Source organism: Chelmon rostratus, chromosome 5, assembly GCF_017976325.1.
Source record: "Chelmon rostratus isolate fCheRos1 chromosome 5, fCheRos1.pri, whole genome shotgun sequence".
NCBI classification, from domain to species: domain Eukaryota; kingdom Metazoa; phylum Chordata; class Actinopteri; order Chaetodontiformes; family Chaetodontidae; genus Chelmon; species Chelmon rostratus.
The window spans coordinates 19,099,862-19,123,517 of NC_055662.1; the positions used below are offsets into that span (position 1 = coordinate 19,099,862).

The 23,656-nt window shown below is 41.6% G+C and overlaps 2 protein-coding genes across 2 annotated transcripts; one reads left to right on the plus strand and one right to left on the minus strand.

The window, feature by feature from the left end:
- Positions 1-261: 261 nt before the first annotated feature.
- LOC121606819 (RNA-binding protein MEX3B-like) lies at positions 262-6,259 on the plus strand. Its single transcript, XM_041937381.1, has 5 exons — positions 262-1,049; positions 2,284-2,522; positions 2,736-2,781; positions 4,194-4,921; positions 5,540-6,259. The coding sequence occupies exons 1-5, from the start codon at positions 413-415 to the stop codon at positions 5,948-5,950; spliced, it is 2,061 nt and encodes a 686-aa protein (XP_041793315.1). The 5' UTR covers positions 262-412; the 3' UTR covers positions 5,951-6,259.
- A 5,239-nt stretch (positions 6,260-11,498) lies between these two features.
- LOC121606328 (mothers against decapentaplegic homolog 4) lies at positions 11,499-22,907 on the minus strand. Its single transcript, XM_041936570.1, has 10 exons — positions 22,658-22,907; positions 20,856-21,272; positions 19,739-19,913; positions 19,157-19,411; positions 18,779-18,886; positions 18,619-18,669; positions 17,471-17,654; positions 17,113-17,281; positions 16,608-16,746; positions 11,499-15,834 (listed from the first exon to the last, which is right to left on the minus strand). The coding sequence occupies exons 2-10, from the start codon at positions 21,093-21,095 to the stop codon at positions 15,623-15,625; spliced, it is 1,533 nt and encodes a 510-aa protein (XP_041792504.1). The 5' UTR covers positions 21,096-21,272; positions 22,658-22,907; the 3' UTR covers positions 11,499-15,622.
- Positions 22,908-23,656: the final 749 nt, after the last annotated feature.

A 23,656-nucleotide genomic window follows, 5' to 3' on the forward strand; every position in this document is an offset into this window, starting at 1 on the left:
ATAAAACTTTACTCCTTTTTGTTTTCTCTTTATCTCTCCTAGTACGACTCTGTGTAGAGTGTATGCCAAAATGTCTGTCTCTATTCTCTATTCTGGCACCCATATATGTATTCAAATATTAAACTACATTTTTCTCATGACACCAGACTCCTGCCTGATGCGCGTTAAGTGCGTCTTCTTGACAGTTGTGAACACACGACTGACCCGAAAACAAAGTCTCGCGCGAACCACGTTCGAGATTACAGTGTAGGGAGGGCTGCATGGAGAGCTGGAAGACAAAACAAAAGCCACACATTTCAACCAACAGGCGCTGGTCGCTTTTTAGGTTTTATTTTTTTATACATCAAGACAATTTCGATCATTTATCCGCATAGATTACTGTTTGGCGACAATAATAGAAAAGTGTTGCATTATGCCTAGTAGCACGTCTTTGCTGGAGGCCGACGAGGGAGAGTCCGAGGTCCCGCCGCCGCTAGTGCACGCTTTCGCCGGTATGGGCCTTGAGGAGCACCACGGTACCCAGAGCCAGAACCCCGAACAAGCAGACGAAAGCCTTTCCTTTCACCACCCCCACCAGCTCCCATCAGTTTCTCGTTTCAACCTCCTCGGTACGGTCCTAGATTTGAAACCCCTACCTCTGCATCGACCACCCTCGGGAGATGAAGCGAACATAACGGCAGCGCCCGAGGACGAAGAGCCAGAAGTTGTAGCCGACTCTTCGGGCTGCACCGGTAGCTCATTGCTAGCGCAGGCCCACCTCCACCGTCACCTCCCATCGGGACCGAGTGGCTCCGTGATGCCGTCCGGGATGGAGCCGCCGCACGTCGAGACGGTCTTGTTGTACAACGGAGACGAGCGGGATGATACTGTGGTCGGCGGCACTGCCATACCACCGGCTAGCAGCTTGGCACTGCTACCCTCTGGCGTGTACGGGGAGTCGGGCTACGAGGCCGAGCCTTCGCTGTTGTGTCGGCGAAAGAGCGTCAACACAACCGAATGTGTGGCCGTGCCGAGCTCCGAGCACGTCGCGGAGATCGTCGGCAGGCAAGGTGAGTCTTTGTTGTCTTTCGAATGGCTTTGGTAGGATTCATTTGCTAACGTGAAGTTGCTAATGGGAGTTTGGTGCAAACTTGTTGGGAAGATAGTTCAGGCAGCTCTCGAGTAAGCAAAACAAAATATACCCAAGATTAAAAAGAGGACAGAAGTTGAATGTAAAAACAAAATGATTTAGTGATTACAAACTTATGCTAGAATATAAAGAAAACGTAAAGTTACTATGGAACATATAGCTAGCGAAATTGTAGTTAATTTTGTCGCAAGTGATGATTAACGTTAGCTGTCTGGTTAACTTGTCACTCGAACTGCTAGCATCAACGAGTAACTAACACGCTATTTTGCATAATTAGTTAACATCTTTATAGGTTACAATTTTCATATAAGACAACTGGATCGTTATGTATAGAATGAACATAAAATGACATAATTAAACTAAACTCGGATTTAATTAAAATCTCCAGTTTTGTTACAAAAGTCAACGTTAGCTCAAAATCAGCTAAGTTAGCTTAGCACTCCTCCTAACTGGGTCAACGGCACCGTCGTGCACCCTTGACAAAAGTTTACATCACAAGTTTTGTCAGCCAGCCGTTCCCTCTGTGTCTTCTCGCTTTAACAGCTCGACTGTATTATGGATGTTTTGTCTGTGCTTCACTGACAATGAGCGTGTCCTCAACATTGCCTTGTCGAGCTCAACCACGCTCGGCTTTGTCTCGGAGGAGAACATGAAGAGTTGGTCACCATTGCTTTGCCACATCAGCTGTAGGTTATAGTTAGCTCCGTGACTTAACCAAAGACTTCTGAGATCCACTGACCACTGCTGGCTTTTCTGAGATACCCATCGCTTTTATCTGGTCTTTCACATAAACTTTACATAGCTCAATAGTAGGGTTGGGAGAGTGCTGTTATGTCGGATTTGAGACCAGTTGGGGGAGGGTGCACAGACTGCTGTGTTGACAACAACAGGAAATGGCTCTGTTAATGATGTTGGACTCTCAACCACAGCTGAAAGGAATATTTAATTTATAAGCTATGCAACTTTTAAATGGCATTAGTGACTGCCAACTGAAATTGTGTTTGCCATGATCCTTTATTAGTTTATCTTGGCGATATTGAATATTAAACTTCTGTATATGTATGTTATGTAATTTGGTTAATAAAAAAAAAACGGAATCAGAAATAATCAAACTTCCCTGTCTTTCCTTTTCTCTCTTAAACCTGCCCCAACAGGCTGTAAGATCAAAGCACTTCGAGCTAAGACTAACACCTACATTAAGACACCGGTGAGGGGAGAGCAGCCTGTCTTTGTTGTGACAGGGCGCAAAGAAGATGTGGCTATGGCTAAGAGGGAGATCCTGTCTGCAGCTGAGCACTTCTCCCTCATCCGAGCGTCTCGAAACAAGACGGGCCCTCTGTCTGCTGTCACCGGTCCAGGGACCCCCTCTCTACCTGGACAGACGACCATTCAGGTCAGTGAGCTTGTCATTATGAGTCATGGTGTCCTTGAGTGTTAAAGACATGAAACGGACATTCTAATGCAGTGAATCACATCAAGAGCAAATAAGTGCTGTGTATGTTACCATGCAAGCACATTTGTTTGATAAAAGAGGTTCTCTCTTTTATGTTTTCAGGTGTTTGTCATTTAAAGTGTGTGTACTTACACTGTCATTTCAAACCTACAGGTGCGGGTACCATATCGTGTTGTAGGGCTGGTCGTAGGTCCCAAAGGTAGGTGTTTAATTTATCCTGTATTCAGTTAAATGTTTGCTCTGGTTGCTTGACTTCATGTTTGAAAGAGAGTTCATTAGATTTCAGCTTTGGCATTGGTTTTTATTGTACAGATTTTTATCGTGAATGGAAAAACAGCAAGCTTTTATGACACAGGTGTGTGTCAGCATACACCAACAAAGCCAAATTGTAATTTAGTCCAATATAGTCCATACGTAGCAGTTTTTTGTTCCTTTCCTAGCATTTAAAGGCAATTGTGAATTGTCTAATGGATAACCTAATAGCTTACAGCTTCTCAAAGCATTTTAACATGCTCAGCCCCACTCCTGAAGGTTATGTTTTACTGTCACCCAGGCTATAACCCCTTGCCCTGTTGACATTACCACCTCAGTGTCAGAAAGCCCTGGGGTTGATTTGTAAATTGAACTGCAGCGGTTCTCAACCATGTGCCATTATGTTGGAGATGGTGAGGTAACAATTCAAAATGACATCAAATTAGAAAATGATGATGAATCGCTATGCCCAGCACACAGAAGCAAGAGGTAGTGAGTGATTTTAATACTCAATATTTAGTGTTTACAAGCTTTGTGATAAAGTGTCTTTTACTTGCCCATTAATTGTGCCACATTTATTTTGAGAATGGACTCCAGGATTTGTTTCTGTGCTTCTGTGTTTAAATGTTTACCATTGAGCCACATGTAGAGGAAATGTAAGACATTCATTCTTGTTCAAATGTATAGTGTTGACATTTGAGAAGATTCCTACACTCGAGTGGAACTCACGGTCTTGTGGCTGGGTGGTATGTGCTTTAGCCTGCTGAGTCACCAGGACGGACTGCAGTTCAGAGCTATAATTATTGCACAGCTGTGCTTCTTCCAGTTTCAATGTCAGATATCATTGTTATAAAAAAATAACAAGTGTGATTACTGAAACTATATAATGCTGTTCATGTCACTGTGCAGTCCTTAGTATTACTCTGCCAGGATGAATTTTGTCAACTTGACACAATCAGGTCAAGCTGTAGAAGAAGTGACAATGAAGCACACAGATCTGTTCTTTTTTTTTTTTCTTAAATGCCTTCCTTTCGGTGACAGCTGTGCTGCTGGAGCAGTTATATATTCAGGTTGCCCGTATGTACTGTGCGCCCATCCCATTCTTGTGAACGTGATTTCTCAGGAGTGCCTTGAGATAATGTCTTCAAATTTGGCACAAACCTTCACTTGGACTCGAGGATGAACTGATTAGAGTTTGGTGGTCAAAGGTCACTGCGACCTCACACACACTCATTTTTGACCATAACTTATTTCATATTTTGTATTTTTTATATTTTCCATTGCCTTTGCTGTTTGCAAGGGATTAATAATGTAGATCTTAACTTAAGAATTCATGCTTGGTCTGGTCATGTCTTTCAGGGGCAACCATCAAACGTATTCAACAACAGACCCACACTTATATCGTAACGCCGAGTCGTGACAAAGAGCCTGTGTTTGAGGTCACCGGGATGCCGGAGAATGTGGATCGGGCGAGGGATGAGATAGAGGCGCACATTGCCCTACGCACAGGAACCTGCGGAGGCATTGAGGCTCCTGGTGTAGACAACAATGACTTTCAATTCAATGGCACAGACGTCAGCTTTGAGACGTCTGCAACACCAGTTGGGTTGGGGGAGGCTGGGTGGCTTCATGCTGGTGCATCATCACCGGGTGGTGGTGGCTTGCTCCCAATGAGCGTCAACGGTACTCAGCGAATCAATAGCAATATTAACAGTGGTGTCAGGATGTCTTCCACCTACCGCAACGACAGCTCCAGTTCCCTGGGCAGCGGCTCCAGCTCAGTTGATTCTTTCCACGGCAGTGGGAATGGTAACCGGATGGCAGATTTCAGCCCGACCTGTGTGTTTAATGCCAATGCTAACAACAACAACAGCAATGGTGGCAGTGCAAGTTTCTGGTTTGGTGAGAGCCTTCTTCCTGTGGGGTCTGAGGAGCTGGGCACCCTAGGAGGTGGGGGCTCTTCATCTGGATTTGACCCACTAACCATATCCACTGCCCAAACCTCACACCCTGGTGCACAGCCACACATCTGGAGCCCCTTTGTAGACCACCAACCCCTCCAGGCCTTTGATGCTCGTCAGCCTCAGGTATGTGAATTTCAATGTGGGCATGCAGTAATGGCCTCCTGTGTAGACAGTAAAGAGACACCCCACAGGTCAAAACAATTTCAGTGTGAGCATTTTTATCTTTTGTTGTAGACAATATGAATAAAATTCAAGCATCAGAACTGTGATTACTATTACAGTTATAGATACACCAACTGATCGTCTTACATACAAGCAATCTCTTAATTATCTTAAATATGTAATCGGAGAATCAACAAAACATTCGGCCAAAGTCTATCTGACTGGCATGTACCTCTGTATTGCAGTTTAGTATTTTGATGAAGTTGAGGCCGTTAGTATTCACGATAACATGTATTTCTATTGCTATTGCTAACTATCTTAATCACAGTATTGTAAACTCAGATTTGGACACATGCATGGATTGGGTAGCTGGTAGTGCTCAACAAATTTTAATTTTAACAAAGATATTTGGCTAGTCCATTTGTATCTACTGTAAAACACTGCAGTGACACTGACAGCACAGAAGCAGTAATGATCCATTACGTTGATATTTATGAAACATTTGTTTTGAGGAATTTGAAGATGCCGTGTTTGTTATGAAGATGGTCATCTAATGATTGTTGTCATCGATGTCTCCAGACCAGTCAGCCCGGGACGCCCCGGCTCTCTCCAACATTCTCTGGGACAGAAGCCTTGGAGCACCCTCAGGCCCAGCGTGTTCACCGAGGGCCCCTTGGCACGGCTGGGACCCTCGATGCCCACAGGTTCCCCTCTTACAGCTCGGCCTTCTCCTCTTCCAGTGAAAGCACCGCCTCCTCTTCCTCCCCTCCTGAATCCTCCCTCTCCTATCGGCCGGGGATCGGATCAGCAGTGAGAGGACAGGAGATATGTGTCCACTGTATGGATAACCAGGTGATCGCTGCCTTGGTTCCCTGCGGCCATAACCTCTTCTGTCTAGATTGTGCCACCCACATATGCCAGGGTCCAGATGCTGTCTGCCCTGTGTGCCTGTCCCCGGTTACACAGGCCATTCAGCTACGTAATATGTGATTTTAATCCATTTACCTTGATGGCTGATGAGGGATCAGCCTCCCCAACACTTCCAACCCACAGTATGCGTGGGGAAATTACAAAACTGACCCCAAATCAGTGTCTAGGTTTGTCCTCACCCCGGTTTTGTCCAAGCTGGTGTTTGACAGAGGTGAGGAAGAATAGGTGAATAAGGAATGATCTGTATTTAGGGCATGGGTTAGTGTGTTCAGCCCGTTCATGTGCCTGCTATTGTGAAGTCTTCTTCCTTAATTGATTGAGTGATTGATCAGTGGGAGGGTTGGAAATCCTCTGTGTAGCATTGGGTGGGGTGGGATGGATATATATATATATATATATATATATATATATACAGAGAGAGAGAGAGAGGTTTTTTTTTTGTTTTGTTTTTTTGCTCATGATTTTTGACTTACATTTTCTTCTCCCTGGAAATCTAGTTATCAGTTTCTGCCTGCCTATATTTTATTAAATTTTTAATGGATTCTATTGATACATGATGTTGACTTTTTGGTCAAAAAATATTTTTTTTGTCTGCTACAGTTGTTTTTATGTGCTAAATTATGTCCCAGCCCCTTTGCCTTTTTATTATTGTGCTCATGGCAGGAAACTCTGAGACAAAAAGAGGAGGTGAGCATGTTTACATACAGTAAGTCCCACATACGAGTATGTATAAATTGACAGTGTTCTCCTGTTTACCACAGAAATTGAACGCCTACTGTAGTAAACTGGATATGCTGTGCACACGCCACTGTATCCTAGACAATTTGCAGAAATATTATCAGGCTAGCGACGTGTATCTGCATTACTTTAAACAGGAGTCGATGTTTACATGCTCCAGATCATAAATCAGAATTTTTGAGCATCGATAAGACTAACAGCACATTGACACGCGCGCAAACACACCCACAGAGTGGGTCAAACCCGCAACCGCAAAGATGTCACACTCCAATGGCAACCTCTTCTTTCCCAGATTAGAACCAACAAGTGGGTAACATCTTTTTGTAGAGTACCAGGATGTTACACCACTTCAGTATCGCCGCGTTGCTTTCCATTTCTACTTTGAAAAAAAAAAAAAAAAAACTGTTTACAGTAAAGTTGTGCCTAATTCTGTTCCAAGTACATAAAAAGAAACAACTGGTTCAGCGGACACAGTGTTGCTCTGTCTTAAAACAAACTTGTGGCCTTTTCGGAAAGCCTGTAATTATCTGACAACACTATCTACAAATCCAGATTTAGGCTCAAAAGAACACAAGCATATAGACTGAGGTCTTAATTTTCAATCCCTTAAATGAATCTTGGTGGAACCAAGGTTGTATCACTGGGATGTTTTCTTTTGCTTCCCATTTTGTTGAGCTTTTTTCAAGTATTTAGCGTCTTTTTTTTTTTTTTTTTAATCTTTTTAGCAACAAACACTCCCATTTAGTTTCTCTTTAATATTTTTTCCCTCTTTTTTTTTTGCCTTTATCTCAGTTTCATCCTTGTTTGGGAAACCATGTGCCGGTTTTCAGCTAGGAAGATATGCACAGCTCTTACCTTTTGGTAACATTCCTCCTCCCCATTATCGCAGACACTTTAATAGACGGTTTAAGTTTGTCTACTTAATAGTTAAACCTCACCTGGGAGCTAAAAGAGCCGTTGTTCTTATTAAACTATGAAGACAGCCGTCATCTGGAACAAATCCCCGTGCTGTACGGACGACTCGCTGACTTTTCAGCCATCCTTTTCTTTCACTTGAACTGCTCCACCATGTGGCTGTGTCGTCACAGCCATTTTGTGTCCATGTTGGTCAGCAGCCAGCAAAACAATTCCATTGGGATGCAAAATCGAGAAGAAGGCCGCTCATGGCTTTACTCTGTTTTTATGCAATCCCATGTCTTGTCTACCAGGCCTATGCAAAAATCGTCTCAGTATGTTAACTACTCGAGGAAGCACTAGATAAATGAAACTCCTCGGGTTTTAATTACAGAGCTCAAACAATCTCGGGCTTAAGTTTGTAGACAGACATATTTTATTTTTTTTTTCTACCACATTTTGGTCTGGGTTAACTTTCGTTACCTGCTCAAATGCGCTGATGAAACGTTTCAGTGGTACACACTTGGATACTTCATCAGCCCATTTGCTGTTGTCCTGTGCCCTACTAAACACAGCGTTCCCCCATATCTTATCATACTATTGACTGGAGGGACGCAAAACACGCTATGATGTGTTGTTTTGCCCTCACCCCTTCCACATGTGTCTGTCCGTTCCTCTGCCTGAAAAGTGAAGAAAAGGTACAATTTGGTGGAAATCATCTCAAATCTTAGCTTTAAACACCAGTGTCTCTAGACTTTGTTTTTACAGGATTGAACAAGTTGACGGACATTTCGAAGGGGACGCGGCTTCATTTCATCTCGGACTGTGCTGACACCACATAAGGTCAATACTGTTGCTTTACTGTGTGGACATTGAACCGCTCCCTCTAGGTTTCCAGCTGTAAACAGTATTTGGGAGTTATTCCATCACTGAGCTCTGTTTCCTAAATATCGCCTCTTTCGTGGATGATTGAGCCGTCTTGAGGAAATGGAACCATCGAGTCCCAAAAGTGCAAAAAAACCCATCTGCTTCTGCCCCCTCTGGTCTTCTCTCCGTCCTTTTTTTTTTTTTTTTTTGACTTCTCTCTGATCTACGAAGGGTCGATCTCTCTTTGCTCTTTCTCCCTGAGGGAATGCAATACACTGTCAGCCCTCAGTTTATTGACATGAATCTATTGACATTTTTGTGTATGTATTATATAATATTACTGTTAATGACTGATATACAGAATTATTTTTATTTTGTTACATTTCATATATACATAAATACAGCTATATTAAAATGTTTACAATAAGATTTTTACTTTTTTTTTTCACTTTTAGTGATTAAGTGAATGAAGACTTGGAAATCCAGAAATGTTGCAGGAGGGTATCAGTGCTATCTGCTTGTAGTCTAGTTATTAGTTTACAGTATTGATGATGATAATAGTATTGATAGCTGCCATTTAACCTAGTGGAAAATGGAATGTGCATCACAAGCATGTCGTCATAATGTACCGCCAATGTAAAACGTCACACTGCAACTGTAAAAAGGCCAAGGATTCAAGCTGCCTGTCATGTCTGTACGCCACCAAATTAAGAACGGTATACTGTAAAATGTATCTTAGATTATCTATATATAAATACATATATTGTTAAGTTGTACCAACAGTTCAAAGTATTTGCTAATTTTACTACACTTTTGTTTTGTATATGTAGGGGGAGTCTTATGGCATATAAATTCTTCAAATTGAGTCAGGAGTTTAAAAGCAGACTATATTTTATAACGGCCTTTTAAGTTATTGCGGCCAAAGCACTGATATTATATATTTGCTGTAAAGAGAATTTAAGAGTTTTATTTTTCTGATATTAAAGTTACTTAATAAAGACGGTTTCATTTAAAGCCATGTCAGACCACTGTGATTCTTTCATTATTTAAAATGCTGACTTCACACTGCTTTTTGACCTATTTCGCCAGGTTTTCAACACGAGATAATTTCCTCTCCCTCATTTTGACATATTTCACTAATAAAAACCAGCTCTGTACTTAAAACCCATGCATGAGCATGTGACAGCCCTGTAGGACTTGTGAACATGATGTTGCCACCGTTCTGTCTTGTGAACAGTGCTTGCAGAAGGCTTTTGTAAAACAGGCTCCTGGCTCGGATTCTGTTTCTTTGCTCGTAGTTCCTACCACAAGACAAAGTCGCTGTAACCAAGAAGTAGCTTATGGAGTTTATATTTACATGTCAGAGGGACAGCTACAGAAAAGTGCTGGTATTGAGCTTGAAGTTAGCCACATGACACAGTGAGGGTTTGAATCTGAACCCTGCTGCCTTGGGGCTCCATCAGTATGAATACAGGGACACACAATGTCCCAGTTTGGCTGTGAGAACTCTTAAATATTGCATGAAATATGTTCATGTGAACTTGCAGTGTGTGAGGTTAGGATTTAAATAATTTCACATCCTGATTGAGCCTCAGACAACTTGAAGCTGCTGTGATTCCATCAGGCATGTTTCAGTTCTAGCTGTCATATAGACCAGTCGGGGCATGATCCCGTAGTTGAAGCTGAACCATGGAGAGCAGAACACACTTCTTGTTTGTTTGCCTGAGCTCTGTCATCCCGTGCTGTCAGACTGCAGGCCTCTGTCTACACAGAGTTAAAAAGAAGTCTGCAGGGCTTTTTCCTATCATGCTCTTTTTCTCTGGAATCACTTCCCTGTTGGTATTAGACAGTCTGACTGTGTTGAGGCCTTTTAATCTAAGCTTAAGACTAATTTTTCGTCTCAGCTTTCAATTAGTGCTCATCCTTCGATACCCCAGACCTTCATCCTCTGACATCTAACAATCTGACAATTTTAGAACAGAAGACCAGATGCACATGACTGAGATTAAAATGAAAGAATTTTGACCAAGCCATTTTTGAGGTAACTGCGAAAATGTGATTGTTACAGTGTCACCTTGTGGCCAGTCAGTGTCATTACATGTGCCTGAGTTGTGGGTGGAACTTGCCCACCCGCCATTCATTGTGTTTCTAGGTCTTCCATTTTTTGTTGCGCAATAGTCCATCTTCAACTTGATATGCACCCAATGAGCACTTGAAATAACACCACATGCCTGACTCGCCACGTTGTCCGAAAGTAGGACATGGCCACCTGAACCCTCGACATCTGTAACCCCCTGAGATAGGCACTTACTGACCGCACCACAGGGAAAACATGGTTTCCATACACCTTTCCACAACTTGATGCTGTGGCATCACATGTGCAAAACTGGGGTATTTTTCTCTATTCAAAGTTAAATGCTTACATTAGGCAAAAAGCAGGTTTCAGGTCTATTGTCAAATATTTGGCGAAATAAAAAATGTGCATACCGTACTAAATACAGTGAGACACTGAATGTCACTGTGGACTCACCATCTGACTGATCTGAAAACCATTTGAAACGTGATATCTACCATCCAAAGAATGGCTTAAGTCAATTTTGGCAGCACCTCAGTGTAGATTTGAAGATATATTAATTGGTTTTGCATAGTTTGAAAAACATTGTGATGACTACTGAATTGACCATAGATTGCTGTGACACAACATCACACATCAATGTGTGAATGCGCTGAAAATATTTCAGGTCTGTAGGACGTAAACATGATCTTTGGAGTGTGAAATATCTAGAAATTTAGATTTATTGTAAAATGCCGTACTAACTTTAATCAATCATTAGCAAATTTTATGCATTTTGTGACTGTAGATTTTGTACATATCCATGCAGCTGATTACTAGATAGAAACTTTTCGCATTTGTGATGCCCACTAGTGGCAGAATATCCCAAGACTGTGCAGTGAAGCTTAGACCCAGTATCAGAACACTTGCATCAAGTTTGGTTTTTAAGTGCTTCTGTAAAATTGAACTTAAAGACACAGGTCCAAAAATGTAAACCCATGTCACCCTCGTGAACATGCAACCTTGTTGAGAAATTAAACAGGTCACCACTTAGAGAATACCACTCCATGTTTAATTACAGACTCTCACATAAGAAATACAGGTAAAATTTATATCTGCAATCTGTCATAGTAGTCAACATCAACTCAATTGAGCTGTGTCTTTAGGCTCCTATAATAACTGCAAGTAATATAAAAACATCTGTCCACCTTTAAGCACAACAGAATATAACATATTTCTCAGAACTCAGAACTCAGAATCACTTCTTTCAGTTAAACATATAATCATAAAATCTTCTGTTTCCTGCCATTCAATCAATCAGATGCATAATCATGTGAATAAATCCCAAAGTTGGACTCTTTCAATCCCTGACGTAGGAAAAACTTTTTTTTGAAAATACCATTCAAATTATAGTGAAATAATCAAAGATGGGATGCAAAGAGGGGCAAAGCAAATGAATAGCAAAGTGGATCATTTCCTGTGACAAACAGACCCCAAATTCAACTAAACCTTGAACAAATACAATTTGTCTTTTTCTATTTCAGCTGTTACAAAGACAGCATGAAAAAAACTGGAACATAAATGCAAATTCATTTTAAGAATTTAACAAGATTACCAGAAAATAATATTCCATCTCACAGTTTGGTGTGAAAAAAAACAACAACAACCAGGAACAGAAGTTTGCGAGTAAATGAAATGTGGATCCAAATGAATACAGTGGAAGCAAAAGTTTGAGCACCCCTGGTCAAAATTTCTGATAGTGTAAATAGTTAAGTGTTAAAAAAAAAAAAGAAAAAAGTTTACACTCCAAGAGATTTGAGCTCTCAGATAACTTTTACCTTAATCAGCTTTCTGGCTTGCTTGTAACAATCAGCAGCCATGGGCTCCGCTTAGAGGAGCCCATGGCTGCCTAGCACTCTGAAAAGAGAAATAACTGATGCCAGCACAGCAGGAGAAGGCTAAAGGAAGACAGAAAAGCGTTTACATGTAGCTGTTCTTTAGTTCATAATGTAACTAAGAAAAGGCAGTTAACAGGAACAGTCAAGGAGGAGGTCAATTTGAACAAGAACGCTCTCTGAGAGAACTGCTCGTAGGTTTGCAAGAAAGGCAAATCAACACACCTCAAAATCCACTATGGACTACCACGAGGATCAAGCTGAAGGTTTTGCCATGGCCCTCACGGTCCCCCGCCCTAAACATCATTGAAATTCTGTGGATAGACCTGAAAAGAGCAGTGCACTAGAAGCCTTTTGCAAGAAACAATGGACAAAAATCCCCCAAACAAGAACTGAAAGACTCTTAACTGGCAAACAAAGTGTTTACAAGTTGTGATACTTGCCAAAGGGGGTGCTATTAAGTATTGACTGTGCAGCTGCCCAAATGTTTGCTTCTGGCCCTTTTCCTTTTATGTTATTTTAAAACTGTAAAAGATGGAAATAAAAGGGCAATCTTGCTTAAAACAATGAAGAATCTGTCATCTTTAACCTAATGCATTCTGGAAATGAGGTAATCTCTTACTCACTTAGTTGATCACAGTAACAGAAATTTTGACCGAGGGTGCCCAAACTTCCTCATGCCACTGTATGTGTAATCTATAACAAATGCCTTTAAAAACAGAGTAACAGTTGTATCACATGCAGGACGGGGCAGAGGGGACTCGTGTCTAAATCAAATGATTTCTGTGCCTCAAACTACCTTCACCTGTTTCAACACCTGCGAGAGAGAAAATATGCTTGTACTCATTTTACCTCCAAACGCAGGCTGCACACTAATAACTGATGAGTTGCTGCATTTGTACAAAATTAGGTCTTGGAAGACAAGCTGCCTTCTTTAGGAGCTTAGCTGCTAAAATGATGCGTTTATATCATTAAATTAGTTAATTTACATCAGTTATGACAGTTATTTCCCCCTGTGTGCCTTTAATGCTGTTCTCATAAACCAGGAACACACAACACACCAGTATACAGCAGGCACTGGTTTCTACTCTCCTCAGATAGTCCAGTCCCCCTGTGTAATGCAGGGCAAAAGAAGTACTCCATTTTAAAAAGGGGGGTCAGGATAAAGGGGTCTATTTGCCATTAAAAAACATGCAAACATTGACATGCGTTTCAAAACAAAGTTATTTACATGGATTAAAAAGAAAAAAAAAACTGCAATCAAAAAGAGAAGGACTGCAACTCAGAACAGCCAAAAGAAACCCTACGGATGTGTAAATGCCTACAGAGTGAAAGGGCAAAAGCAGATTTTAAAAAGGTGTCTTAGTGTTACATATGTTTTCAATACAAATGCATCACAATGTTGCCTCTGCTCACAATCCTACATCAAATATAAACCAGCCTACTGACTCCCTTATTCATATCGCAGGACAACCACCTCACAATAAGGGTTACTGAATTAAAAACGAGGAAAAAAGTAAAGTGCTAAAAATATAATACAAATCAATTAATAAAAGTAACAAAATAAAATCAAGAAAATATATCAATATTGCTGGGAAACTGTCTTAAATTCTCTTATCTTTGTAAACTATACACAAGAGACCTGGATCAAGTAGTATATAAGTGGGCTGCAAGTCATAACATATTTTAGTACAAAGATTCTCAACTGGAGAGTGTCGGGTATGCTTGGAGAAAAAAAAAAAAGAGTAAAATTAATATTAAAATCAATTAAAGGAACCTGAAAATTAAAGTAACAGGGGCAAAGTCCAGCAGCTGACTGGACATCTCACTCTCATGATCATACCACACTCACAGCATGTTTCTGAGCAATTAGTACTTTGGTTTGCCAAAACTTTGATAAACCCTGTTCATTGACCTGTGATTAAATCTCAGACACCGAACATCAACTGTCCTCCTCTTCTCTGCTTTCTTGCTCCAATCTTACTGAACCAAAGGCAGCTGTTTTTCACTCTCAGTGTTAAAGTGAAAAAAGGCAAACAGTTTCCAGTAGCTGTATGAGATTCATTCTTTGTGGCAGCATAAAAGAGGGCGTTCTCCAAAACAATAAACATACCTGAAACAGATGGAGGCGACCATGGTGGAGAGTCACCAGTGATGGATGAACACTTCAATGAGCATCTTGTCATCACTTATGGTTATTTGAAGGAGTGGAGAATTGATATAATCACTGTAAGTCAGTGAAAACAGATATATTGTATTATCAATGGGTAGGATGCAACGATGTCATAGCACCCCTAAAAAACCTGCATTAGTGTAGCTGAGAGGTGTGGAGGACATTATTGTCTGACTTCAACTGCGGCTCAACCTTCAGTCCAAAATATTGTTTGAGATTTGAGAAGGGGGTGGGGAAAAAAAGATTTGTCCTCAGACACCCACCAAATCCACAGCCAGCCTCTTAGGTCCAAACCTGTAGTTTGACAATGTCTGACCAACAATAGTCCACAGTCTGTGTGTCTTTTCATTCTCTGTGATATTCGTGGATGGCTGTGAATGTCTAGCATGACCGGATCCAGAGGGGTGGTCCCCAGTCCTGTTCAGTGGCTGAGAGGCAGGGATCAGCATGGTGTCGTGCTCAGAGTGCTGCTGCTTTTCTACTCAGCCTGACAGCTGACTGAACCTGCTCGTCATCCCAGGTGTAAAGCAGTCCTGTTATCAGCTTCAATGAAAACTGACACAGCAGAAAACCAGCAGTGCTCTGGTGCCCAGACAGTGGACATGAGAGCCTTTCTGCACAGCATCTCACCCCGACTGCCGCAGGGCGCTCAGATGTCCTTGTATTGTTCGGTGAATCTAACGTGTCAGTAGTTGGTGGTTGTGGACTCTGGGGACGCCAAGTGGTTGGTGTACATTCCAGTTTCATGGGATCTGCAGGTCATCTATGTGTATGTTGTGGTGCTTTATAACTGTAGTTATATGTGACGTCTTTTTCTAGTCCTACAGTTCATCATTCTAGTCATCACAAATCAAAGCCATTTATTAAACATATAGACAAATATATCTTTAATATATGGCTTTGGCTCATTTTAGTGTCACTCTTGCTCAGAAAGTAAAAGTAGGGGCCACAGTGCACAAAGGTGCCTCAAACACACCTGAAAGTATTTTCCATGTGGTACAGCTTCAGTGTCACCAGCTGTTTCACTGGCCTTTCCATGCAAAACAGTTCACTGAGGAAGACTTTCACACTGCAACTATATGTTGCAGTGTGATGCTGCAGCTGTAAAGACCTCAGTCCAGAGGCTGTGGATCTGCTATAGGCATAGTGTGCAGAACCTCGTCCAGTAGCTGCAGGGCTCTGTGCAGGTGGATCTCGATCCAGCAGGGGGTCTCCTTGATGCTCTGGCGAGGGTAGTCGGGCCCCCAGCCCTTAACGAAACTCATCCTGAGAATACACAGCCTCCGGAGGTCGTCTACCCCAATACCGGCTGCTGCTGACAGACCTGAGAGGACGGGAGGAGAGGCATTCAGGTCAGGTTGATGGTGCGCATGTGAGAAACAAACTCAACACCAGATGTGCTTTTCATTCAGATGTGAATAAATATTCATGTAGTCATATTAACCCAAGACCCAAAAACCAAATCAAGTGTGATTTCAAATGAGTAGGTGAATTATTTGTCGATCAATTGAAAATGAATCTGCAATAATCTTTTTTGACAATTTATTAATAGTTTGAGTCAACTTTTCGGGGACAAAAATCACTAATTGTGTCTTCGCAAATGTAAATAGTTGCTGATTTCTTAGACTTAAATGCCAATAAAGTGAATATCTTTGGGTTTTGGACTGTTAGTCAGACAAAACAAGCAATCTGAATTTGTCGTTTTTTGACACGGTTTTCTGAAATTATAAAAGACTGAATGATTAATCAAGAAAGTTATTGGCAGTTTAATCAATAATGAAAATAGTTGCAACCCTACTGTTAACCACAATGAAAGAAACAATTTAGAGGCAAACAGGATAGGGAAAACTTTCAGCTTCATTTTTTGGCGCAATGACGCACCAAACACTCCAACAGAAATCAATATAATCCTCTACGCTGGAATAACAAATTGTTTTTGCCAGGTAATAATAACTGAATGCAAATAAGGCTGAACATATGAGAATTTCTCATTTCTTTTCCTTCGTAAGTACACAGCTGGAACCACTGCCACACTGCTTCTACTTCCCACTGTCTGTGTGTGACTGTGCATCTGGATTTGCAGTTACAGTATCTTACTAATAGCTGGAGCGATCCCTCCTACTGATCCAGGCCCAGGTATATTTCCAGCCACAGCAGCTGCTTGTGCTGCAGCTGCTGCTTGAGCTGTAGCAGCCTGCTGTTGCATCTGTCTGTGGCACTGACGGAGGTCAAACACCTGGCAGGAGAGAAGAGACTTTAAACACTGTACATTCAGCAATAACCCCCCTGCACAGGAGAAAAATCACCACCACAGGCTGCCAATCACCCCATTTAGAGCTGGGCTGTGTGGAACTGCACAAATACCTCTAATAAGAGACATGAGTGGAAAAGAAGGGAAATGTGGCAGTATGGGGAAAATGTTTTGTAAAATACACACATCTACTGTATAAAACCAGTGTCAATAAAGGGCAGAATGCCTGAAAAGACTGAATGGAAAAGGATGTTTGGAACTTGCACTTAGCAGTTTCTCCAAGAACATTTTAGCAAATGTCAACCTTGAGTGATGTCCTCTTTTTTACAGTCCAGTGAATCATGTCCCTACCTTGATGTAAGCGCTAGGGTAGATTTTGTGAACAGCGTCTCCAGGGGCTCGGCCTGCCTCTCTGTCCAGGTAGTAACTCTGAACAAACACTGCGTGGTCACTGAGGCATCGCACCCACACATCTCCCTCGCCCTTACACTCCAGCTGAACCCCCTTGCCAATGTGAAGTCTGGGAGCGAGGAAAGAGGACAGGGAAAGGAAAATGACAAAGACGTCACATGTTAATTTTTGTTATCAAAGGAGCCTGTTTCTATTAAAAAGAAAAGCCCTTTAAAATGTAATGTTACTTCAGAAAGTACATTAGCAGTAAGGCTTTAACTGTTTCGCTCTGAATACTGGGGCTAATTGTGCCACCTACCTTGCTCTCTCAATAGCCTCAGTGCGATGTACGTTGCTGAGCTGGCCCAAACAGAACCTGTCTCCTCCTGAGGGGTCAACATATCCGTCCACTGTAACTATGGGGCAAGAGGAGGGCACCTTAAACGTCTCCCCAACTTGAACGTCCATCTCAAAATAGGCAATGGAGCACCAGTAGTCAGGAGCTGAAACAGAGGGAGGAACCTGATGTCAGTGATTTTAAGGCACAAATGATCAGCAGTGCTGCCACTTGCTCCTTGTCGAGGTAATCGTCAGCTTTTGTTGAAGAATTTAAATGAAGGAAACGAAGTAACATTTCATATTTAGAAAGTCTAATGACTGAATGTTTGATGTTTTCATTTGATAATGGTATTTTAAGTTAGTCCATTTAATTTATATAATACAATTTAAACAAAAATACTAAAAACTTTTGATTGACTATATGCCATAACATAATGGTAACGTGTAAATTTGCCATTTAGCCAATCAAAGAGTTTTTGGCTTGTGATGACAGCGTCTGCGCCATCATCTCCACTGTTTAGTCAAAGCGATTTCTTGTTGTAATGGCTGTGGCCAAAATAGTGCTGGTGCTAACTTTACAGTGAACAGGACTTTTTAAATGTTTACACATTAATGTACCATTACTCTTCCACGATATGGAGGAACAGAGAAGACAGAATGCACTACGGAGATCACTGCTACATGATATATATAAATATCCGACACTTCCACTGCACAGACCCCACAGCCAGCATTGGCGGTTTTGGACGGGAGCCTGTTGGACCAGTACTTGCAGGTAGCCTTCCCGTTATTGAATTTTTTCAGGCTTACAGGCCCATGTGGCTTTAGGTTGAGGGTTATATCGTTGCCTGTTGGTTTGACATGATCATGACACGTTTTCATATGGATGGAGATTTTATTTAAACAGTGCTTATGTGGATGGGAGTTTTTTTTAGAACACAGGTGGAAAAACCCCATTTTTAAAATACCTGTGTATGTGTGGACCAGGCCTTAGAGGCAGGTGAAAGGCGCGACACTGCCCTCAAAGAAAGATGCACTGTTTGTCAAGTCTGTTCACATGTTCTCTAAATACCAGGACTGAAAAGACTCTCTCCAGGATTTATATATTGGTGGGATGTGTCTTCTCACCTGGATGATTGGATATAGGCGGTTGAAAGGCGAGCTCATTATGCACGGGCCCTGAGAGAAACAAAGAGTAATGTCAGCGATTAACCACTTTGCAAAATAAGAAATGCAAGTATATAATTTTGTCCGTTAACTTGCATATGTAGTAACAGTGTGTACTTACAGTAGTGTGTAGGATGTGGCATAGGAGGGTGGTGCTGTAGATGACCGTTAGTGTGGTGGGGTATGTTGGGGGTGAAGCTGCTGTTCCTGGACCAGGTTGAGCTGGCACCTGAGGAAAAAAGGAGAACAGAAGTCAGGCATCCAGAGATGGACTGATAAAGAGTACAACTCATAATATGCTGGTCTCACCTTCACTAACATTCACGGTAAGAATTCAAGAAACCGAGGCAGAAAATTACTTTTAAAAATCTAAATTCAAAGTAAGATGACAAAATCTTAGACTGTCAATGGCAGATAAATATTGCATGTACAACCATCCACTGACACATGGACAAACAGACAGGCCCGCACAGAGGGTTATTTTAAAACTGTATCATACTGCCTGATCCTGCAGCGATGGCAGGGAAAGACGATGTTGAAGCAGAAGTGGAGGCCTCAGCAGGTGGGAGCAGGTTTGGGCTGGCAAATGACTCAGACGGGGCTGGGCGGCTACCGGACGGGGGGTGCTGGATTGTCTGGATGGAGTGCCCTCCCTCGATGGAAGGCAGACTCTGTGGCCCATCAAAATCATACTCATCCTTAACCATCAGTGCTGAGCTGGGTCCAGAACTGGTCAGTGTCAGACCTGATAAATCTGTGGACCGGAGAAAGGAAAGAGGTGGAACAGGGAACTCACAGTGCCGGCTTCTTATCTACATCACTGATAAACATCCCTTGTGATGCAGACTGTGGGCTGGCTATGTCTAACAAAAAACAAATGACAACAATTGCTAAAACACAGCATTTATATAAATTTCCTCCTTTGAAAGGTCTCAGTTCACTTCAGTGTGTTGTAACAAACACAAAAACTTGGGACACAAAATTTCTTATAGTTCTGTTTAGTTTGAATGGGTTGTATCGAACCTCTTGTACATTTTAAAACATTTTACAAACACTGGATGAAAACCTTCCAGTTACTCACCTATTCCAGGTGACACCACTCTCTCATAGTGATAGGGGTTGACACACACATTGTCACACTTGAGGTCAAAGGCAAACTGGCAGTATTTGACGTGCTTCAGTTCATTCTTATGCAGGTCAGGCCACCGCCACAGCCGGGCATAGATAACATGAGGGAAGCCTTTACGCCCAGCCACCTGGGAACAACAACACATGAAAGAATAAAAAACAACAGAGTTCATTGGCTTGAAAACTTACTGTCCATACAGCTGAGGTCAAACACTCACTACACTGTAGTGGTGAGTGGCATGTCCAACTAGACAAATACACACAGGTCAAAATACTTTTAATGATGGCTCCAGAGCAACTTTGGTTAACTGAGAGGTTTCCTGAACCTTCTGATCTTAGCTTTATCCTGTTAATTTTTGTGCTAAATTTATGATTATTCCCTTTTAGAATCACAGCTTGTAATGTTTATATTGGCAGGTTTTTCATCTCACATTCTGGATGCTGTTAGAGCTGAAACAGTAAGACGGGTGCCAGAAAACTATTTTGCCAAGTTATCGTTTCTGTGATTTTGCAACCAAAAATGCCAAAAGTTTAGGGGTTCCAGATTCTCAAATGAGGGGATCTGATGCTTTTCTTTGCAATTTATGATAGCAAACCGAATATCTTTGGGTTTTGGACTGTTCTTAGAACAAACACATGCTATCTGAATATGTCATTGTTCTCCTTAGGCTCTGGGATATTATAATGGACATTCTATGATAAAAATAACATGCACATGAATCTTTACTGTGCTAAAAATAGTCAACAGATGTAGTTCTAAATGTTTTGCTACAACAATAACTACACAATACAACACAGGAACTATTGTTAATGAATGAAAAAATCTGTAATGAGGCTAAATGGTATTTGATGTTTTTGTTGAAATGTAGCTTAATAGAAACTGATTCTGATGCTTGGATAGTTCACTGTAGGTGAAAAAGATGAGGAAAAAATCTCCAAACATGAGCAGATGTATTATTTACCTGTGGCTGTCAAGACTAATCAATATCACTGAGCAGAAAGGAAACTGCATTCGTATTTATGTACCTGTATGTATTTAATAAATTATCCAGATAACAGTACTGTCCTACCTGCAGCCGTCCATCAAGCGTCCTCTGAATGGTGACACACTTGCTGGGATGGGCCCCATTGGTGGTGATAGCTGTGATGAGGGAGTCCAGCTCGTCTTTTTTCTCCTTCAGCTTTTTCACCAGGCTTTCGATGGCCCGCTTGGCAAAGGTCTCGCTCTCACCACCCTGTCTGTGGCACATCAGGCTGTGCACGATGCTCAGGCAGGCGTCGTTGCTGGTAGGTGTGTTGGTGATGGACATCTTGACTTCTATCTTTGACTGCACTTTCTGAGAATATGTATGTGGTTGACACACTTTCACATAATCAGGAAGCCAGGACAGAGGTGATGGTGGTCTTCAGGGGATTGATAAAAAACAACTCAGCTGTAGTGCCTGTGACCAGAAACCTCTCAGCACCAGGAAGACAGGTGACAAAATCTGAAAAGAGGGGATAACATGCAAGTTTGTGATGAAACGTGTTGATTCAACAGTATGCTCGTTTTGAAGATACAGTTTGTGGTGCTGTTGAGTTGAATCTCGTTATACTGAAATATCTTCGCAATATTCTGCCAACCTCAATGAATATAAACGTTTGAAACACCTGCACGTTGTACGTTGGTGCAGAACAAATCCAGATTAGCTTTCCGACGAAAAAACGAATAACACTGAGCTATGGTTAATGTTTTGGTTGTGAGTCTCGGGGGTTGACAGAAGGCATGGACCACAAAGTATAGCTCTATTTACCTAAGTTGTTAGCCGTATAATTACAACGCTAGCTCACCAACGACCTGATGACATGACGAAGCAGCAATTTTTACATTTGCAGCTGAATCTAGAAAAACCCGCAGCTGTTTTGGGGTAAAAAATAAAGTTGAAATAGTTGTACTCGCTCGCCTCTTCTTAGCTAGCTAGCGGCGCCACTCTGGCTGCTCGTAGACCAGGGAAGCTTCATGAAGTTACTGCTACATTAACCGGAAGTCAACACGTTTTATCGTCAAATTAAGGTGACTTTTTTTAAAAAACCGACAGCACAAACCATGAAGCGTACTTAGCAACATGAAACTCGGTTGCTGGTGACAAACAAATATTTAGGATATCGAACGTTGTGTAGAACACAATAGGAGGCATATTACGACATTTGATATCAACAGCAAAGATGGTCATACACGTTACAAGAGGTGCTTGTTTTACAATCCATAACAGTATTTTCAAACCATCTACTGCAGGCTGTCGGTGCTCTTGAAGAGACACAGAACACCATCACAAAACATTAGTATACCGCCTTCTTACCATGATTACAAAACCTGACAGTAAATTAATGGCTTTGTATTGCAACTATGCCTAGCGAACCTATTTAAAACTACTTACACATTTAATATAAAAGGTAAATCACTCACAACGTATTTCAAATCATTTTTACCTACGACTAACATCTATTGTAAAATTTCTTTAACTACTCTATGAGGAGTTTAAGATGCTCTGCGTATTAACGCGCAAGTAGGATTTTATTTTGAAGAGCCTAACCGGAAATATGTGTTTTCATTAAAAACATTTGGCATTCAATTTAGTCGCTAACTGCTACTGAAAACATCAGCTAGCACTGATTGTTGATAGCTAACGTAGCATGCTACTATGAGGTTAGCAGGCGTGTTTGTTTATAATGGCCAGTTCCGCTGCACAATAATTTGCCGACCATTTTGTTTAATAGCTAACAACAAAATAATTTCATACAATTGTGAATCACTTCGGCTGGTACGTCGTCGCTATTTAGTTTTAAAAAGCAAACTCATTAAAGCTATGTGAATACCTAGCACTTAAGCTACCTGGAGTTAGCTGGTGTGGCAGCTAGCAGAAGAGCCCTGCTTCTGTACCAAGTTACCGTGCCGACGGGGCCAGCGGTGGGGCTGTGTGGATCCTGTAAACTTGCGGGATTATCCTCATATATTTCACCCGCTGTTTACAAAACCATGGTGAAGAAAAAGTCCTTGTCCGCAAGCTGCAGTCTCACATCCTCAAAACTCATGCGCGAATCAAACCACAGTCATAGCTCAGATTTCGTGTCAATGGTCAAGCCCCGACCCACTTCACTCGCTTCTTACACTATTGCCTTCAATGGCGCTATGCGCATGCGTGAAACGAGAGGGGGTTTGTCAAGCGTTCACACGGTTCGTTGTTAATAAATACTGGAATACCTCACGTACTGTTCTAGCTGTGAAATTATATATTTCTATTATTTCTGCAAATTTCGGTATTGCTATTACCACCGCCCCGACTTGTATTGCTTCTGCATCCACTTTTATTACTGCCTACAATCATGGCATCTAATATTATAACTGCTACAACTCTTTTAACCACATTCTTCCTACATCTATTTACCTGCACTTAACTGTCACTTACCTACTACCTTAAAGATAATGTTTTCTTTCCTTTAGCTGACACAGTCCAGATGTCTTTTTGCCTTCCAGTTTGCCACTGGTGTTGTACTGGAAATCTCCCAGTAGCGGAAAGCAATTCAGCAGATTTGCTGAAGTGCAGACTTAAGCAGTCTGCGCTTCTGGGGCATGTACTTCACTTAAGCATTGAATATAATGCTACTTTATACTTCTACTCTAACTCTGGTGTACTATTTTCTACTTTAACCCCTTTTGAAACAAACTTAAAGTTTGTTATTCACTGTGGTCCTTTGGAGTGGAGTTTATTCTCAACGATTCACACACAAATCTCATTGTGGACAGAAATGTTTCATGCGATTTAATGTGAATGCAGAACAGCAGTGTCTGGTTTGTTCCTAACTTCAAAATACTGCTTCCAAGACTACAGTA

What these genes read in the sequence shown, in the direction of transcription:
- LOC121606819 (XM_041937381.1), top strand. Translation starts at nt 413, where the DNA reads ATGCCTAGTAGCACGTCTTTGCTGGAGGCCGACGAGGGAGAGTCCGAG. An exon ending in GCTGGTCGTAGGTCCCAAAG is followed by an intron (nt 2,782 to 4,193) that starts GTAGGTGTTTAA and finishes CATGTCTTTCAG; the next exon opens with GGGCAACCATCAAACGTATT. An exon ending in TTGATGCTCGTCAGCCTCAG is followed by an intron (nt 4,922 to 5,539) that starts GTATGTGAATTT and finishes CGATGTCTCCAG; the next exon opens with ACCAGTCAGCCCGGGACGCC.
- LOC121606328 (XM_041936570.1), bottom strand. Translation starts at nt 21,095, where the DNA reads ATGTCCATCACCAACACACCTACCAGCAACGACGCCTGCCTGAGCATC. An exon ending in AGTGGTGTCACCTGGAATAG is followed by an intron (nt 19,412 to 19,738) that starts GTGAGTAACTGG and finishes TCCGGTCCACAG; the next exon opens with ATTTATCAGGTCTGACACTG. An exon ending in ACCCTAGCGCTTACATCAAG is followed by an intron (nt 16,747 to 17,112) that starts GTAGGGACATGA and finishes CTCTCCTGCCAG; the next exon opens with GTGTTTGACCTCCGTCAGTG.